Source organism: Tachysurus vachellii, chromosome 20 (genome assembly GCF_030014155.1).
Source record: "Tachysurus vachellii isolate PV-2020 chromosome 20, HZAU_Pvac_v1, whole genome shotgun sequence".
Lineage (NCBI taxonomy): Eukaryota > Metazoa > Chordata > Actinopteri > Siluriformes > Bagridae > Tachysurus > Tachysurus vachellii.
In genome coordinates, this window is record NC_083479.1 from 10,685,978 (window position 1) to 10,706,992 (window position 21,015).

The window sequence follows — 21,015 nt, forward strand, 5'->3', positions numbered from 1 at the left end:
ACTGATCTGTATCTTGATGTGAATCTGATCTGCTTGATTTGCCTCTTGCAGGGTCTCCATGTGAAGCTCTCCCATGATGCAACATGTGCCCCCAGCACCAGCACTGACAATGATGGCCACACAGAGCGTCCCTCCACCATCCTATCAAGAGAGCCAACAGGTCAGTCATCAAAATAATAATAATAATAATAATGATAATAATAATAATAGTAATAATAATGATATTGATATAATTGGTTTAGGTCAGGGGTGTCCAGTATTAACCGGAAAGGGCCGGTGTGGGGGCAGGTTTTCATTTCAAACAAACAGAAGTGGCACCTGAGTCTAATGAAAGCTAAGATCAGATTGTATTTATTAAACAGGTGGAATCTCCACTGGCCCTTTGCAGTATCGGCTCTCAAAAAATCTGGAAGATGATGTGAGGGTAACAGCAAATTAAAAGAGGCTGTTGCTGGCTTCAAGTCTCTTGGAGGAAGCACATGCTATACAGTTTTCACTAATTGTGTGCTGAGCACTAGATAATGGGAGGGAACTGGCAAATGACCAAATTGATAGAAAAAATGGAGTAAAAACAATTCAAGCCGATCTGCTCGGCTTAAGTCAGCATTAAAATCCACAGGGGAAATTTTAGCATCCAGAAACATTGTATCAGCCTTACTTGGCGATTTTCAAACGACAAATATTGCTTTTCTTTGCATTTCATGTTAGCTTTCTCTCTCTTTTTTTTAAATATGCTCGTGAGTTTGTAATCTTTGCTCTGCTCCCTAGTGACTCTATAATTCTCACATATTTGCTAGGTCAAGTTCATTTCAGAGCTATAATGCTAACTCTGTTAGACACAAATGAGTAGGAAACCCATCTTCTACCCCACTACATCATCTGTGTCAATCTCAGGTCCTGGAGGGCCACAGCCCTGCACAAATGAGTGCTTCTCTATTCAAACATACTGAATTCAACTCATGAGGGCCCTGGGTAATTAGCTGATGAGTCGAATTGAGTGTGTTAAATGAGGTAGAATGCTCGACTCTGTACAGCTGTGGCCCTCCAGGACCGAAGATCTGACATCGTATTCAGGTAAAGAGAACGCAGTCAGGGACGACCTTTACTATAGCAGGTCATCACCTACCTTGTCTTAGCATGTGTGAAGGGAGAAAACTTCATCACAGCGCCTCCTTCTCCTCTGCCCTGTCTAACTAGTGCATCTGAACACCCTGCGGATTAGTGCTGGGGGAGCGTGGAACGCAGCACTCTGATGGAGACATGCAAATGAGAGCTAGTTAAGTGTGAAGAAGCTAATTTATTTCCCATTTGAGGCTAGGATTAAGACTTCCAGCACCCAGGAAACCCCTCCCGTTCCGCTCCCATCAATCCACTCACCCACCAAAGCACATATAAAACCCAGGCGGTGGGGATGGGGAGTGGATGTGTGAGTGTGGAGGTGGCGGGGAGGGGGGTGTTGCTTTCAGAACCTCATCAGGAGGAAGAGAAACAGAAAGAGAGCAGGAAGGAAGTGGAGTGAGTGGAGGATGAGAGCGTCGTAAACATACAAAGTAACTCCTGATAAACAGATGTCTTTCGGCATCTGACAACAGGTTCGACAACAGGCAAGAAAGGGCAAAGAATTTCATACTGCAGATTTATGTGATGACTAAGAAGGGAAAAGTAGTTTTTAATGCAAAATTTGACCTACATTAAAATTTAGGGGTCGAGTGTTGAAAATTACCTTCTACGATTTAATTAGACCATATGCTGCTGTCAGGGATGTTATATTGTCCATACGGGACACAGAGGCAGAAACATTAGCTCTCTGAATAGTGTGCACATTGAGAAACGTTTTATTCAAGTTTATGCCTTTAGCCTGTCAGAGACACACAGAGAGAGAGAAATAAGATGGAACATCTGTTTTCTTCCTTTCTTCTTAGAAATGATAGCAAACCAGATTACTGTACCCGTATTCCCTCTTGTACTGGATAAAGAGTCTTAATCCATTTGAAATGATCAAAATTGACGAGGCCCAAAACCTAATCTGATAAAACGACAGCGACTGGCAGTGATCCAGGAAGAGCATGCGCAGTACTGCTGTATTATATAGAACAAGGCAGAAAGACTGCTTTTTATATGTTTTCTGGTGTAATTGTAGAAATGAGGGCCTAGTGCTGCCATGTATAGCTTGAAGTGATGTGTTGTGTCTCTCGCTGCAGATGACAGGCACTGCACATCAGAACTCCAAGGCCCAGCAGGTCCACATCTCAGCATCTTCAGGCGCCGGGGCCGCCCCGCTCAGCGTGACCCTTGACCCGCAGGCCCAGCTGGAGTCAGACAAAAGGGCTGTTTACAGGTGAGATCAATCTCCTGTTGTACTTGGAGTCATAGCTGTTTATGGAAAACTGGTCTTTAGTGTTTAATATGAACATTACAAAGATTAAAGCAGCAGTGATGCTTGTGAGCAGAATTTCACCTGCAAGAACTACAAAAGACTGACTTCTCCCTCACCAACTAGGACTAGTTAAAGGGTGAAAAGCTGAGCAACTATTGCTGTGTTTGACTTAACGTGGAAGTAAGAAGTCCTTCCTGACCTCTGTGCATTTAAGCTACAAGGTCAGAAAAACGCGAATGCCAGAATGCTTGGATCGTGTTAGCAGCAATCAATCCAGGTAATTGTGAGTTAGGGTTGAGTGATGTATGTTTACTTCCTCGAAACATTAGCTGCATTGTCAATGTTATAGATCTTACAAGGAAATACAGTATGTCTGTACACTGATTGATCTTTTAGTCGAATGCGGTATCTGTCCCAGCTGAAAGCACAGTTCATTTCCTGGCTACAGTAATGCAAACAGAAGCCTGAAATGAAGAATATCTTTTGAACGCCTATTTTTACAACTCACATCTTCTTTGAATCAATCTGATTTATTATACATTTTGAAGCAGTTTTGAATTTTGCATACAATTTTTAACGCAGGAACAACAAAAATACAGCATCAACAAACAAACACCACAACACAAGTCTTTCACATTGTATAAGCACATTGTATTTTAAGTGTTTTGCTTATTTTATTTATTTTAAAACTGTGATATAGTTTCCATGTAATTTGTATAACTTTATTCCTTAATATGTACATATTCCATGTAGAAGAGCAATGAACTGTTTTGTCCATATAGTAATTGAAAAATGGTATTAATACAACAGAGAAACCCATTCGGTTCTTACCCCGAGGAAATCTTCTATTTTTTATAGATATTTTATTTATTTATTATTTCTCAAATAGCAGCAGAAGCAAATTAATTATATTCAAATACCTTTTAATTACAGTGTTCAATTGTTAAAATTCATCTGTGGACAATTAACATAACAGAATTAACTACAACTCCTAACACATTAAATACCACACGAGTGCCTCATGCTTACACAGTGTGAAGGACAGCATGCTTGCATTAAACATACATTCTTACCTTATTCAAAGTTTCAATAATACATATTGCTCTGACTGTTTTAATAGTTAAACCTTCATTCGTCTCTCCACTCGGGTTCATTATAACAGTGATTTTTGGATGCAGGCATAACATAGAATCCCACATGCATGATACTATGAGTGTGTGTGAGGGCAGCAGAGCTGGCTGTGATTAGCAGTGTGTGGTAGCGCCGTAGGAGAGCCGCTAGGCCCTCAGGCGAGTGTGTGAAGGCCTGGGCAGGCCTGAGGCAGGATCTCTCAGCTTCTCTAGAGAAAGAGTGCTGCCTTTGATGTGAGCAGCCAGCCTGAGGCAGCCTGGAAGCATAAACCCGGCCTAGACACACACACACACACACACACACACACACACATATGAATGCATGAACTCATGAAGACACACACACACAAGCGTATGAACTAATGCAGACACACACACACGTGCTGCCCTTCCGTTCCTCTTTTTTATTTCCCAGAATCTCTCACAGTCATACAGACACATGCAGACACATACTCAATCTCATACTCTCAGACAAAGATGTGCATATGTGTGTGAACATGTGTATGTGTCTACATCTTTCATGACATATTTTGAATGTTTTGAAAAACCTTTGGCAAAAGCTGTCATGTTTAGCTGTCATATTATACTTATTTTGATCATCCGGACATCATGACAAATCATAATCCTAACAACAGAAGGCCAACTAGTTGCCCTCCAGCTCACCAGGGCATTTATTGTACGTAGACGAACAGTTTTGTTCTTTCTGTACATCAAAAGATTTGGCTGCAATCTGTGGGAAGTGACTGAAAGAACTGTATTGTGTTTACAGACTGTAGAAATTTGATTCCTTTGCAGGGTTTCTTGGCTCGGCGACCCAGGTCAGCCTCAGAGTAGAGCCGCTGTTTTGCAAACTGAGAGGAACCAGTGTTGGTAGCATCTTTAATGGATACCCAATGGTCATACAGTTGCATCATAAACGTCCCAGTGTGTGTCATATTTAGCATGGGAAGGTTTGAGAATCCTTCAGGATGAGCCAGAATCTGTGGCTGTTAATAAAAAAATAAAGGTCTTGACTGATCTAGAAAGAGTGTATGTAAAATGAATGAATAGATGATAAAGTCTTTTTTAGAGAGAATCATGTCTATTTGGGTTACCTCCATGTTCTTTGTTTTTTTCTAAACTCCCAAATATACCTGTTTATCTGATTCTAAATTGCCCCTAAATTGACTGACATTCGCTCCAGAGTGCTCTCATGCCCAATTTTATTTTATTTGCCTTAAAATAATTTGTAAAGATTCAATTCATCTTTAGTAAATACTTCGTACTAGTCAGGGTTGCAGTAGATCCAGAGACTTTCGAGGAACTGTAGGTGTGATGCGTGAGCACACTTCAGTAAAATACTGTAGCTTATCATCCTACCATTACTGTATGTGTTAGGTGAACACTGGAAGGTCAGGATTGAACTTTGAAACAGTGACCAACGTGACCTGCTGTGCCACCAAGTCACCCTGTTTTTATTTAATCACTTAAAAAGCAGAAATAAAATAAAACATGAATAAAATTTTAGCAGATCACAAATATATTCAGGGGCCTGTGGTTTCCTCTGGGTACTCTGGTTTCCTTCCCAAGTCCAAAGACATGCATTGTATGCTGATTGGCATGTCTTATTTTTCTCTAGTGTGTGAATGTGTGTGTGGTTGTGCCATGTGATAGACTGGCATCCTGTCCAGGGTGTACCCTGCATTGTGCTTCAAATCTTTTTAGAGAGGTTTAAGGTTTCCTGTGACCTAGTAGGATAAGCAATGCAGAGAGTAGATAGATGGATGGAACCATAAGATAAAGAATATTCTGAATTTTGCCTCACTTGAGAATTTTTGAACATTAGTCACTTAGTATTTGATATAAGGAGAAATGTTGTATATAAAAAGCTGTTCCAGGAGGTATTATTTACTGTTGAATCCGGTAAGATTCAAAGCTCTGTCTATATTTGCTGAGACTGTTACTCTTATACTTCAGGCATCTGGTGGCGGTATAATTTATCATGACAGGTTGTTTACACTTTAGTGTAAACGCTTGAAATTCTCATCGCTCTAATTGCCAGCTTTGTGGGTGTATGGCTCTGTTTACTGTTTGTGGGTGTGTAGTGTTGTTTCGACTCTTCTCCGACTAGAATTGCTTAATTATTAACAGTGGAATAAAAGTGTGATACAGTAATTATCTTTACGAGTTTCCATGCTCTTAATAAAATGTTGCATTCAGATTCACGACTTGGTGCGATTTGAAAAAAAAAAAAAATCTTAACAGTCCTAAATATAACAGTCTTAACTGTTAAATATAACAGTCCATGCCAACTTGGACTGAGGCCAAAAAAAAGAAGAATAGCGATGTCATTTATTCAGTATAGAATATACTGATTATTGTGATATTCTACTGTGCGGTATTTACAGTCCAGCTTAACTTCTTTCTGTTTTTGTGTGGTGTTTTGGCAGCATGTTATGGATGTGTATATATAGCCACCTGCAGATGGCTCAGTGTTATTCTCTGCATGCAGTTTATATTCACTAATATTCACCACCTCTGGCACTGTTCTGTCTCTAACTCTCTCTCTATCCTGGTACAGAGTGTATTTGCATTGAGAGACGATTGTAGGACTCGGGGTGCACAGTCATGCTGGTTCTCATCAAACTCCAGTGGATGAAGGGATTCAGGAGGAAAGAACAAGTATGAGAGAAAGAGAGAGGGGGAGAGAAGGAGAGAAGAAGAGAGAGAGACAGAAAAACCTCTGTAAAGCAAAGTCTAGAGTCCCAGCACCGGCAGCTATAGCAGCATAGCTTATAGTGCTCCATCAGGAGTGCTTTTAATTTGATAGCATGAGAGGAAGCGGTGAAGCAGAAGCTCCCAGCTGTGGTAATGCACCATAAAGTCTGTTTACATTCACTGCCGGGAAGCTCTTGCTGCCATTCAGTGCCCAGCATCCGACGGCTCACGCTATGCTTTGCAGCTGAGATTTGTGCACCATCAAAATCACAAAATCGCTGCAGCCAGGTGGTTACGCCCAACAGCCTCTTGACTTTGCCAGAGTCTCAGTAATGCCTGATATATAACACTGCATACTAGATATTAAAATCAAACATAAAGCTCAGGTCCTTATATTTAAATTAATTTATAATAATTAATTAATAAAATTATATTAAATTATTTCGATCGCATCGAATAGCAAAATGAGAAGACAAAACCTATAGAATTACACTTGTATCACATGGAGTATGACTAAAAATTTAAATCAGATTTTGACCAATATTAACATTTGACCATGTGGCGTGAAACTGTTCTATTAATATGTTAAGTTGGTAAATTGCAGCTTGGCTTTGGTGCTCAAGGCGTAGAATGAAATGCTCTGAGATATGTGTAGCCTTTATTATTAACATTTTACAGCGACCAGTTGAGATGCTCTGAGCAAGGCTGCTTGTCGACTCCATGTGGGTGGCAACACTTTGCTGTGAATATGAGCAAGTTACATTTTCTCTTTCCAAATATATTTTGGGATTAGCCATATGTGAAAAAAGCCCAAATTTACCCTTAACATGACTTGCACAGGGCAAAACCTTATAATAAAGCCATGTTCTAAGGAGCTAAAGAGCATTCTTAGAAATTAGGTGGATTTTTTTTTTTTTTTTTTTGATTTTTCACAGTACATGCTTGATTCACACCTTTCTTGTTACACATAATGACAAAAATGTTGAAAAATTTCTTTCAGTGCCACAGCCAGAAATTTATATCATTAGAGAATAAGACAATATACTAAATAAAACCAGTGTGTGATTTGTAAAATCATATGAATGTGTGACATGCTTATGCATTTTAGAGCTTTGAATTTAATATTTAATCTTTAAAGCATGATCATCAATCAATTAGCACCAACCAATTTCTCCATATTAATAATGTTCCTATAAAATACATTTAATCAAAGTACTATCATAAAAAAAATGATAGTAATAATAGGGAGCAAATGACGTTTTATCTTATAGAACTAGATCTTTTTCATCCAGCTGCAGTTTTTATACCTCCAGCATTTCATCGGCTGTCATCTTTATATCCCTCTGGTCACATTACAGCTAGCTGGATAGTAACTTTCAAACTGAAATGGGAAAAGGCATGATCCTGATTGCTTAATTCTGTTTCCCATCATGTGCAGTTGGTAACCAATAAAATGTGTTTAAACAAGACACTTGTTCATTTGACATTTGCACAGGTTAAATATGTAATTGTAATGATTATTGTTTGACCTTTTCCAAACATCATTACAGCATAATTACAGCTCAGGACAATGTTGACATGTATACAATCTGCTTCACTGTATGTGTATTATGTTATACACTAATAAGCCACTAATAAGCATTACGATTGTCAAACTTGAAATATCCCCATAGTTTCACCTCTGCTTTCATTGTGGTATATGATATAACAACTTGACTGTCCATTTGTTGCAAGGAGAATTCTTATTACAGTGCCAGCAAGCTTACTTCATCAGCCTGTGTCATAAAAACCCAATATGACAGTAGGGACTGCACCAGTCCACCAGTCTCCAACACCACAAGCATCACCATCACCATCACCATCACCACCACCACCACCACTATTCTTTCATCTCTGACCCATTCCTGAATAGTAAAATATTAGCATTAAAATATTTTTGTCTGGACCATCCATCTCTCTCTCTCTCTCTCTCTCTCTCTCTCTCTCTCTCTCTCTCCTAGTGTTGCATTGCTATATTTAATTCTTTATGTGTGTGAAGCAGCAATGAGACTTCACCAGGTATCACTATGGGCCATTACTCCCTGGAAAGCAAGCAAGAGGAGGAGAGGCCGGATAGAGTAAAGAAAAACAGAAGCAGAAAATAAAACAGGGCAGAAAGAAAAGTGTACAATTGATTGAAATATAGCAGCAGGGGTTCCTCATAAAGTGTGAGGTGAAGTCTGTGTGTGTGTGTGTGTGTGTGTGTGTGTGTGTGTGTGTGTGTGTCTGTGTGTGTCTGTGTGTGCCTCTAGTGCAAGCCTAACTCCAGACATGCAGCCTGGGGGATGGAGTTTGCCTATGAAAGTGTGTGTATATATGTGAATGTGTGCGTGTGTGTGGAGCAGTCTCAGCGTGGGGGCATCTCAGACTTGGTTTAATAAAGGCAGCAGCCAGTGGCTCGCCCTGATTAGGATGGCAAACACACCGGGTGTGCGCACCCCCATTGCCCTGCAGCCTGTGGGTGGCCACCACGGTAGCCAAACAAACGTGGTCTAAATCACCGGCTTCATTTTCAAGTAAAATTGTGAAAACCAGGAGGTTGTAGTCTGTCTTCTAAAATAAAAATCTAAATGTAAAAAAATATATTTAAATTTTAAAACAGACCTTGTTAATATTACATATAGTATTTATAGTGTTTATAGGACATATTTCTATCTCGGACCCCAGCCTTTGTGTACGGCTTGAGAGATGTTCTGTCTCTTTTTGTGTGTCTGAGTTTGAGTGATTCTGCTGACTCCTGCCACTGTAAATGGCACTTTTTTATGGGTGTGGTAATGCTTCCCAAGGGGCAAGTACATCTCCAGCCCTCTGCACTGCAGATATGACCTGCTTGGAGCTTTTTACCAGGAGCTTAAACATATCACACACTGCTCCTCAACTTGAACTGCAGGGTTAGAGCATCTCTTTTTATTCATTCAGTTGATACAATTGAAGTATTAAACACTTTTCTATAAAATTGGGAGCAAATGTTAGCTCAGAACAGACTTCGGTGCTTTGATATATGGATATGCTTTTTCTTAATGAGATTTTTTTTTTCAGAGACACTTTATATATACATTTTTATACATGCATGCATGGGCCTTTATGTGTTTAAGTGATTGACAATTTGCCAAAATAGCAATAGTGTATTGTGTTTCAGTGTGACATCTGAGTGAAATGTGTTACATGAATATTATTAAGCATTTTTATTATTTTTGTTATTTTTTTGTTGCTTTTGTAACACAGGTCTGCATTGCACTCTGCTATACAGAACTGTAGTCTATGCAGTTATTAAGGTTTACTCACATTTAATGAGAATGCTATTTTTGTAGTGGTCTGATTATTACCCACACATTAACAGCTCTATTTAGGGCTCTCTAACTCCCATATCTTGGTCCTTATGGATTCATAAAAGTACAGGAAGCAATTTACAGAAAGATGTGTAGTAAGCAGCGTGCATGTGCTTACCTGCGTTTAGAAGTTAAAAAAAAAAAAAAAACAGAGAAGACAGCTATTCAAATCCTTTTAACCTTTTTATTTTCAAAATGTCACCTCTTAATCATCCCAAAACAAGTAAAGATATTTTTATTTCCAAGTATAAAAATATTTTTTTTTTAAATCCAGTATGCAGTGTCAGAAAAAAAAAATAAAATTAAATTAAAAAAAAAAAAATCTCTCCAGGGGTTAAACTGAGTGCGTCCTTTGGCTGTAGGCTGTACCGGGGTTATGATCCAGAGTTGAGAGGGGATGAAGGGGGAGAGATAAACGCAGCCATGGCCTCCAGGGTGCACTGTGGCTGGGAAGAGGAGGGAGGAAGAGTGGCTAGTGCGGTCGAGGAGAGCCATACAAGACCAGGGGGAGTGCAGAATGTCTGTGTGTTCTGCGCAAGCCTATTTAGTATTCACCTCACGCCAGCTGGAGGGAGCCGCATTAAATTGGGATCAGGCAGATTAGAGTCTAATATAGCGGGCTATTAAAGGCTGCAAATGAGAGCGGTGGGTTACAGCCGGAGCAGGATCTCCTCACCCAGCTGCAATACCTCTGTAGCCCAAGACTCCTAGCACACACAGTAGCTATGCACAGATCATACATACATACATTCATTCATTCATTCATACATACATACATTTTTATACAAGCACACATGGGCTTTTACAGCACTATGCCAGCCTGGTTGTGCTAAATCTCTACAGAAATATGTACAGTATAATTTTAGAACGTGGGAATAATATCCAACAAAATCTACATTTCTTAGGAATTGACATTTTACATCTTACATTTCTTTACTAAATGTACAATATAAAGTTTAATATCAGTTGATTTACAGATATAAAATCCATTGAGCATCACAAAATTAAGCATCACACTTTTTAAGATCTGGCATAAGATCCTAAAAAAATAATGCAACTGATGCTAATGTCCATGTTCAATTGTTTTTTATGTTTTTTATGTGTGTGATACACACAAATACAAGTACAAACATATTTTAAGTACAAAAACATCAGAAGTAGTAATATTTCTGAACTAAAGTGTAGTGAAATGCAGATTCTAGCAGTTTCTACCTATAAAGCATTCACGTGTGTGGAAAAAAATAGAGTAAAAATGGATAAATAGATACAGAAACAAGCTAAATTTCATATACCACATTGTGGTATTTTTTGTCTCTTTTGTTCATTGAGAAAGAAGGCTGAAAACCCTTGAAGTATCAAGTATAAACCCTTATTAAGAATAACATCTGAAGCCTGATTAACTGTGTCATCCTCTGGTCTTGTTATATGATGTTTGGTGAAGTAACAATGTTATGTTAGTATGTTTTTAACAACTGTTGTGGTAGTCACAATAACAGATTTTAGTGTGCTCTAGATTACACATGAAAACAGATGTTTATAAGTCACATAAGTCTTAAGATGAGTCTAAGTAATGACAAGTTTCTGCACTAGTCTCAGTATATTCAGCACAGCTTTCGAAATGTTTGGAGGACAAGAATGAGAGTGAGATGGATGAAAATAGCAAACTAGCACAGTCAATGCAAAACAGGTTACCATGACAACCCTGCTGTAAACACACATTACACATAGGTAGGAATTAGTGTGATGTAATAGATTGAAAATGTAGCTCTTCCCTAACAGACAAAGCTAAGTAAATATGGCATATAATTTATGATATTATATTATTAATTAACATTCATTTCTTCTTTGTAGTTATTGACAGATTTATCATCTGAGTTACAAAATCTGAACAATAGAAAATGTATAGAACTATAGAATGCTGTTCTCCCAGAATCCATGGTGCTCTTCCTTCTTTGGGTTCTTGGTAATGCTAAAATTGGTATACTAAATTTATCATAGGTGTGGAAGAGTGTCAGTGTGTGTGTACATGACATGTCATCCAGGGTGCCATATGCTAACTACATTAAACTTGGCAAAAAGTAATAGTCTAGTAATAGTTGTAAGATAAAACATGACACATTACTGTTTACTGGCTGTAACTGATAATTGTACCATAACACTGTTGCCTCAAAGCTGGATGCACAGAATTGTAAAGATTTCCCGTCACTGGAACTATAAGGCCCAAACCTGTTACAACATGACAATGCACCCGTGCACAAAGCAAACTCAATTAAGACAAAGGGGGAAGAACCTCAGCACCCTGAACAGAGCCCTGACCATAACTCCACTGAACACATTTACGATGATCTGCAACGCTGAATATTTGCTGGCCTTCTTTCCTTACATCACTGCCTGACTTCACAGAAATTAATTAGAATGTTGATAATTCTAGTGGAAAGCCTTCCCAGATAAGTGGAAAATCTGAACAAATCAAAAATCTGGAATTCTGGAATGGGATGTCTAGCAAGCACATACAAGTGTGATGATCAGGTGTTTACAAACCTTTACCCTTATAGAATAAAACTACATTTTATGTAGTTATATCTATGACTCTAGTATCACAATGACTGTAAATGTGTGCATTTCTTCATATAGTTACTTTAAATACATAAAAACATGACTTGATTTCAACTTTCCTTTTATTCATGCACAAATACCAAACCTTATATTCTTAATAGACAAGTCCTGTCTGCCACTTAACTCTAGAGGTGTGTGTATACTCTACTGTCACTCTTGACCATTAAAGTGAGTTGGAACAATTGTTATTTTACCCACAGAACATGAAACTAATCTCATCTACTTTCTATTGTTCAACTAATGGGTGATTTTAGTTCAGTGATCCGGTTCTTGGGCCCAAAAAAATGGTGTTTGGGTTTCATGATGTGACTTTACATTAATCTTTAATACACGGTTTACATCACATGTATTTTTAATATGGTTTCTTTATAGTATTGTTAATGTCTACAATACCTCATGTACGAGGACATGTGCTGGCATATATTAATAGTGAAATATTATATAGACTAGTCCTCATTATAAAGTCATTTTAGGTCTTAGTACTGTATGTGATTTGGGATACAGCGTAGGACAGCAATCAGCATGGTGGAAAATTTTAGAGGAGCTTTTCGATGTTTGGGGAGCACCTTTAAGGCAACTATTAATATTTGGCTTGAAATTGTTAAAATATTAGGGTTACATGGATGTAACAAGCACAAGTCTGTCATCCATGAACTCATACAAATGTTACATACACTCACTCTCACTCACTCACTCACTCATTTTCTACCGCTTATCCGAACTACCTCGGGTCACAGGGAGCCTGTGCCTATCTCAGGCGTCATCGGGCATCAAGGCTGTTACATACACCATTTTCAAAAGATCAGTTTTAGATTTTTCAGTGTTTTGTAGAGATTCTATCATTATTAATGAGTGATAATGCTATACCCTGCTTTCTCTCTCTCTCTCTCTCTCTCTCTCTCTCTCTCTCTCTCTCTCTCTCTCTCTCTCTCCCTCTCTCTCTTTCTATCCTACTCTGTTCTCCACAGGCACCCACTGTTCCCACTGTTGGCTTTGCTGTTTGAGAAGTGCGAACAGGCTACACAGGGCTCAGAGTGCATCACCTCAGCCAGCTTCGATGTCGACATTGAGAACTTTGTGCATCAGCAGGAGCAAGAGCGCAAGCCTTTCTTCAGCGAGGACCCTGAACTTGATAATCTGGTACCATATCTCAGTCCATATTGATGATAGGGATTTATGTTCACTTGTACATCTGTACACCTCTGTGTACTTTCTTCACAAGCTCCATTTTTATTACAGCTACAGCACCCCCTGCTGGTAGAGGCAATCAGTGTTATGACAGAACTTTAAGCATTTTAATTCAATATTCCTTTAAAGCCCTAATTCTCATTCACTCTCACTACCTCCTCCTTTCTCCCCTGCCTGACAGCTAGCAGTAATTAGAAATTAGGCAAATGAGAAAGTGGGGGAAAGGTCAATGTTCGTCATTACCAGGGCTCTCGGCCGACTAGTGAAGCTCAGTCAATTAACTCTGCATCTGTGTGCTTTACGACGGGCCGGTGGCACTGGGCCCCCTTCCTCGCCACGCTTACACCGGGGCAGAAGATGGCACAGCGCCCTGACGGAACGAGCTGCAGTAATTGACAGATTTATCTCTTCCTGGGCAAAAAGCTTTTTAGCCCATTTGGTTGTCCTTGAGTACTGACTTTGAAGGCACACGATCTGTGGGAACAGGGAGTTAGGCATGCACGTTTAGTCACATCCAAGTGGTAGAAAAACAATGTGAAAGAACTGATAGTCTCAACAGAATTTGTGGAGCAAAGACTGCATGTACTAGAGCAAAGCAGCAAATTTCTCATGCAGCAGATTTCATTGTGTAATCAGTTTTTCACCTGCCTTAGGCTCATTTGTTTGAACACCACAGTGCAAGTTACCTTTTTTCTCTAGAAAACAAGCTATTGAAGTTGGAATAACAGAATAACACTGCACCTGTTTTCACCCTGTCAAACATGCAAATTTGAAGAAAAAAAGATGATCATTTATTTTCCTGCACGGTGTCTTAACAGAGAATCGTAATGTTCCTGACTGACAGAAAGTAATTAGTCTGGTTATTGCTCTGTCATGGCTGACCATGTGCTTTGACCCCAACTTCTTAACAATCTGGGATATCCAAGGCGTTTCTGATAAACCACTGGTCTGTGTCTCAGATGGTGAAGGCGATCCAGGTGCTACGGATCCACCTGCTGGAGCTGGAGAAGGTGAACGAGCTCTGTAAAGACTTCTGCAACCGCTACATCACTTGCCTCAAGACTAAGATGCACAGCGACAATCTGTTACGCAATGACTTGGGTGGCCCATATTCACCATCACACACCAGCTTGCAGCAGGTAACACACAACCATGTAAATGTTTTGAGGAATTCACTGTGTTCATTCAAAGTGTAATTCAAATATCTTCAATGAGTCATCTTCTTTCCCTTTCACACTATCGCCTCATCTTTTCTTTCATCATTCTCTCTCACTTCTTTCTCTGCCTTTGTTTCTTTTGTTCTTTAATAGGATATGATGCAGACTTCCTCTTCCTCACTGTCATCTGTGTCAAGCTCGGTTAACTCTTCAGGCATTGCAGCCTGCTCATTGCCTCAGAGCAATGTCAACATGACCAGCATCAACTCACAGGTGGTGTCAGGTGAGAGAAGACTTAGAAAGACTGTTAATAAGAGTGAAAGTAGATGACTAAAAAATGAAAACACAAAATAATCTTGTCGAAAAATGTCATTCATTTAAAATAAAGGAATCTGACTAATTGGGAGTCTTTCTCAGAGTGGAGTACACAGCAAGACACAAAACATGTGTAGCGGTATAGTACAACCCTAAATCAGTCATGCTTTTTAAACTCTTATTTCAATAACTTTTATAACAATGATTAATTAACTTTCCCTGAATACCACACCAGCTTCTTTCCTCCTCCGATGTAACACACTCCAGGAGAATAAATACATATGCCTGGATTAAAGAAGAACATTAAACCCAACAATCTCCCTGTTCTGCTCGGTAGCTTTATCAATAACAGGTCAATTTGATTTGTATAGCACTATAAATAATAGCTTTACAGGAGTCAGGATATAGATTTAGATGTTTAACAGACAAGCCAGAAGCCTTAGTATCAAAACTCCCTGAAACAAGGTAAGGATGAATTTTGACAGAACTCAGTAATTCAGTCTTTAGAATAACAGCTGCAGTTTTTTTGTGTGGCATAAATCAGCAGTCTTCAGGTGAGATCGTACACTGAAACCAAGGTTAGTTTTGTGCATACAGTAACTTGTTATCTTTAGGGCAATAAGGTGAGTTCAGGTAGACGAGTCATATTAATGGAATGGGCATTTAAATATGTTTATGCCATTTCTTTCCTATTTTTTTATGCATGATAATGGTCACTAGCAACTGAAACTTGACAGTTACCTGCCTGAAGCCCAGAAATGATGTGGCATTGTTATTATTTAAAAAACACTCTGGAGCCCTCAGTGGCCCTTAGGAATGAATTTGGTTTGACATTAACAAGAATTACATGGTTTGTGCTTACTACAGTCTGTTGTTCTGTGTGTGTGTGTGTGTGTGTGTGTGTGTGTGTGTGTGTGTGTGTGTGTCTGTGTCTGTGTCTGTGTGTGTATTTGTACATGGTTCTTGTAGGTGGGGCCCTGTATCAGCCAGTTGCTATGGTGACTTCTCAAGGGCAGGTGTTAACTCAGACTCTACAGCAGGGGACCATCCAGCTCCAGAACACACAGGTGAGAGAACACACACACACACACACACACATACACACACACACACCTGCACATGTGCACAGATGCACTTCCCTGGAGTTCAAGTATTTTAGGATTTATAAAAATTCATACAATTTCTTTTTAGATATAAAACTTCAAAATTCACTAATAGTGTGAAAACACACATACTGGTGGTATTCAAGACTTTAGAAATTTAAAGTGACATTTCCTGACATTCTTTTTGTTGTTGTTACCATTTGGGGCCAGTGCTAAGTGTAATAACTCTAATTTATTAAGTTGATATTCCACTCTTGTTTCCAGTTTCCCTAAAACTATACATTGTCTGTACTGAAGACAACTAGCATGCTTAGTTGTTAGTCTTTCATTAGCTTCAACATCTTTATTTCCCTGTTCCCATGAATGTATCCACTCAAACAGCATGTGAATTGTGTGGAAAGGAAGCTACTTTGCGATTGTAACGTATCAATACACAAGCTAATTTTCCAGGGGTGAACAAACTTACTGGAAACTTACTAAAACACTTCACATTTTAAGTGTCTGCATGTTGATTTCAATAAAGAGTTTATTTGTGTTCATTCCTCATCGTCATTGTTTTTGTATGCAGCTAAGCTATATCCAAACTAGCCTTTTTTGATAAAATAGCTAAGTACACTAGAATCTAGTAAGAAAATTAGTTAGCTACGTCCAACTAAGGAAAATCAACTGTGATATTAACATATTATTCTGCTGACACATTTTGTTTTGTAAAACACTTTTTACTAGACACAATAAGCTAGTTGCATTACCATATACGTCTAGCTACTGCCTAATGCCAATTGTGTTGTGTGTTGCGTAAAAACATAAATTCCACAACATACAATTTCATAAAATTCTCCAGCATTATTAGATATCATTCTACAACAGTTGGTTGTGGAGCAGATGGCTGTTTGTGTGCGTGTGAGAGAGAGTGTGTAGAGCAGCAGACAAATGAGTGAGACTTTCTCAGACAGTTGTAGCTGGGGTGATTACACAGGTCACACAGTCTCCTCTACACATATGCTAGGTAAAAAACTCAACCCATAACCACGTCGCCAACACGCACTCAGTAATGACAGCCCTGCGTGGAGCCTCCAATTAATTCACCCTGCTTCCTGGAGCACACACTCCTAGAACTGAGGCGCGTGTGTATACGTGTATATGTGTATGTGGGGGAGGGAATGAAGTCACATGACATCCAGCTGCAAATATAATGTTGAGATCTTTTTATTTTTTTGCTTGATTATTATTTATTTATTTGAAAATCAGCAGGAGGCTTTAGCTTTTTATAACTTTCTGTTGAGGCATTGGCATAAATGAATCCTTCTTCACGACTAAAGTGTAAATGACCCCCCCCCCACCACCACCACCACCCACGAAAAAAAAAAATCCACATTCATTTTTATTTGCTTATTTATCAACATGCAAGGCTGTGCTGGGTTATGCATCTGAAACTGCTCTGAAATGTTAATACTGCACACTGGCCGAGGACGATATCTAGGACAAAAATCGCATGATAATATTTAACTCATTTGAATCTTTTGGCCTGTGTAGTTAAATATGTGATTGTGAGTCCTTCAAATACACACACACACACACACACACACACACACACACACGTGCTATTCCTTTCACTGTGTTTACTGCCTGTTTGTGTCTACAGCTGGTTGTGTGTCCTGTTGCAGTGATGTAGGTTTGAGGTTTGATTTAAAAGAGATTTGTCGTGCCACTCTTTGTGATGAAAGGCCTCCATAAATGCTTGCTCCTTCCACGCCTTTAATTTTAGGTATCATTACTCCGATTGCGTTGCTATGGTGACTGAGGGCATTTCTGCCCCTGCCAAAGGAACTGCAAGTGGCGACTCTTTGTTTCCGTGGCAACAACTATCCCTCCCTCCTTCTCTCTCTGTCTCCATCTCTTTTTCTTACCCTTTCAAATTCTCTCTCTCTCTCTCTCTCTCTCTCTCTCTCTCTCTCTCTCTCTCTCTCTCTCTCTCTCTCTGTCTCTCTCTCTTTGTCTTTCTCTTACTGTTTGTCTCTTTCTTCCTCATGCCTGCTTTCTGGTGCCCTCACACTTGCCATCTTCGGTCTCTTCCTCTCATTTTACTTTTCACACTTCTTTAATGCTGTCTTTCCCTTTAACTCATTCCTTCACTCTCTGTATTTGTGTGAAATCTTAGGTGAACCTGGACCTCGCCTCACTCTTGGACAGTGATGATAAGAAGTCGAAGAACAAGAGGGGAGTCCTTCCCAAACATGCCACAAATATCATGCGCTCCTGGCTCTTCCAGCATCTCATGGTGTGTGGGATAAATATGTAGCACTGTCTACTCCTTTCTTTCATCGCATATTAGGAAAGAAAATTTGATTTTTGCAGTATTTTAACAGCAGTTGTAGCTTTATACATAAAATTTGGAGCAGAGGATGTACAAAGACTAGTGGAACTGTGTTATTTTAAGCTGTATGTAAAATCTATTAATATTTGTTGTTGTTGCTGTTGTTTTTAGCACCCTTATCCTACAGAAGATGAGAAAAGACAGATTGCCGCACAAACCAACCTCACCTTATTACAAGTAAACAACTGGTAAGATTAAAAGTAAAAGCATCTCAACTCCTTCAATAACACCTGCCTCCTTCCTGTTTTGTTATGTTGTAGGAGTGTGGAGTCTTTCACAATAATACGCAGCAACATGGCACCATCTAGTGTTCAATTATCAATGCATGTTTCTGTCAATGCAGTAACCAAAAACAACTATTTCTTTATAATTGTTTTTGTTTTTGTCTTGTCTTGTTTTCTAAGGTTTATTAATGCACGCAGGCGTATTCTACAGCCCATGCTGGATGCCAGTAACCCTGATCCTACTCCTAAAACCAAGAAGATGAAGTCTCAGCACAGACCAACACAGCGTTTCTGGCCTGACTCCATCGTGGCTGGTGTGCTGCAGACACATGGCTCTCATTCTGCTAACAATTCAGACAGTTAGTGCTTCTAACACCGTACTTCCATAACAGTCATAACTCAAGCACAGGCCTCATTTAAATGTAGGTGTCATTATTATAGATATAGAACAGATGGTGAGGAAATAATTGTGTTTGTTTACTGGATCCAGTTCAGGAGCTCCAATGTGTGCAGTCATAATGCTGCTTTTGTTACTTTAACACATTGGAAACAGCATCAGATTAAACATTAGTCTTCAAGCATACAGTACATACAACCCTGTGTGTTTAGACAGGAACAATCATCTGATGAAAACATATAGATAGATAGATAGATAGATAGATAGATAGATAGATAGATTGCTAGATTACATACAGTACATACATACATACATACATACATACATACATACATACATACATACATACATACATACATACATACATACTTCAAGCAACCAGTAGCAACATATAAAGAAATAAGTTTCATAAACAGTCCCCCTGCAACCCCCCCCCCCCCCCCCCCCCACACACACACACACAAAACCAAACCAAACCAAACCAAAACAAAACAAAACAAAACAAAAAAAACACCTGCAAATGTTGGCAGCTGTCTGTGTCCTAAAAATAGAATCGAGAAGAATAAAACTGAAAAGAATAAAAATAGCAGAAGAATCTAATTTAAATAAAATTAGAGTTTATTACACAGATGGGAAAGGGATATGTAAAGTATATGGAAAAATATAAAAATGTATACAGTGGATTCGGAAAGTATTCAGACCTCCTTTCACATACACCTTTAAAGTAGAAAAGAAAAGTAAGACTGCAGGAACTCCAGCACTCTACCGACCGGGCAGTGAACTGGATTCTGACAGCATTCATCGCACCAAATGCGAAAAAGCCTCCACTTTAGAGCATACAGCTTCCTAGTGGAGGGAGCCCAGCATTCAATAGAGTCTCTGTCACCTCAGATGAGAGGCTTGCCTCTAGGAACTGGTCCCCCTCAGGGGCCAAACTCAGAGCTTTAGAATTGCCCCTGCGCCTGAGAGAGGAGATCCTTCTTGACGGGAACCTCCCATGGAGTGCCGTACAGGAGGGAGCCTAGGTCCATGAACCAAAATTGAGAAGGCCAATGAGGAGCAACTAGGAGAAGTTTGACTCGGTCGTGGCGCACTCCGGCTAGGACTTGCGGGTGAAGAGCTACTGGGGGCATCACCGTACCACCGCTTTGCACCGCTAGGCCCAGAGGGGGAAAACCACAGCGGGCAGTGGGTCGACTCCTTGGAGGCGAACAGATCCACTTCCACCCGGCTGAAAAATTTGCTACTCCCCAGGCCTCACCACCTGCTTAGACAGTACATCTGCCTCCCGATTTACATGCTTTGAAATGAAAATCGCTCTCAGTGAAAGAAACCTGGTCTCTGCCCAAATTTCTGTGCCATGAGAGATAAGGGCCCTCCCATAGACCCTCCCATCCAAGGCCTCTCCCCAGCCCGAAAGTGAGGCGTCTGTCAAAAAAAGTCCTGCGATGGTGACACGCCCCTAGAGTGGGACCCAAGGGCAGGAACCGGGGTCTTTTTCACATAAGAATGGTATGATTCCCACAGCATGTAACCCTTATAAACCTGAGGGGTTTGTGAGGGTGAATCCCGCACCCCTGAGCCAGAGCTGTGCCTCAGTGACAGAGAGGCTTCGGCCTACCCGAATAGCTTGCACTGCTGACAAGATGGAAGCCACCCGATCGGGGTACAGACATGCCTGCATCGTGGTGGAGTCCCAAACTACCCCAGAAAGGTTGTTCTCTGAGAAGGAGAAAGCACACACTTTTATGGGTTCAACCTGAGGCCTAGAGACCTCATATGGGCAAGCACAGCATCTTGATGACTGGCCGCCATAGCCTTCGACTGGGCCATAATGAGCCAGTCGTCCAGGTAATTCAGCACACGGATGCCCTGGAGCTGCAGTGGTGCAAGGGCAGCGTCCATGTACTTCGTAAATGTGCAAGGTGAAAGGGCTAGTTTAAAAGGAAGAACACAATACTGGTACGCTTTGCTCCCAAAAGTGAACCTGAGGAACTTCCTGTACTCTGGCAAAATGCCTATGTGAAAATAAGCGTCTTTGAGGTCTATTGTCACAAACCGTGCACTGG

General features: G+C 39.9%; 1 protein-coding gene across 5 annotated transcripts in view; it reads left to right on the plus strand.

The window, feature by feature from the left end:
* pknox2 (pbx/knotted 1 homeobox 2) overlaps positions 1-21,015 on the plus strand; it is a 71,277-nt gene that overhangs the window by 47,171 nt on the left and 3,091 nt on the right. For 4 of the 5 annotated variants that reach the window (XM_060896351.1, XM_060896353.1, XM_060896352.1 and 1 more), the window contains exons 3-11: positions 52-160; positions 2,202-2,338; positions 13,157-13,328; positions 14,336-14,515; positions 14,687-14,816; positions 15,818-15,915; positions 18,110-18,229; positions 18,437-18,513; positions 18,730-18,908. In XM_060896351.1, the coding sequence (XP_060752334.1) occupies positions 74-160; positions 2,202-2,338; positions 13,157-13,328; positions 14,336-14,515; positions 14,687-14,816; positions 15,818-15,915; positions 18,110-18,229; positions 18,437-18,513; positions 18,730-18,908 (1,180 nt within the window). In that variant the 5' untranslated portion in view covers positions 52-73. The remainder of the gene's footprint in view (positions 1-51; positions 161-2,201; positions 2,339-13,156; positions 13,329-14,335; positions 14,516-14,686; positions 14,817-15,817; positions 15,916-18,109; positions 18,230-18,436; positions 18,514-18,729; positions 18,909-21,015) is intronic. The other variant, XM_060896355.1, reaches the window with a different exon arrangement.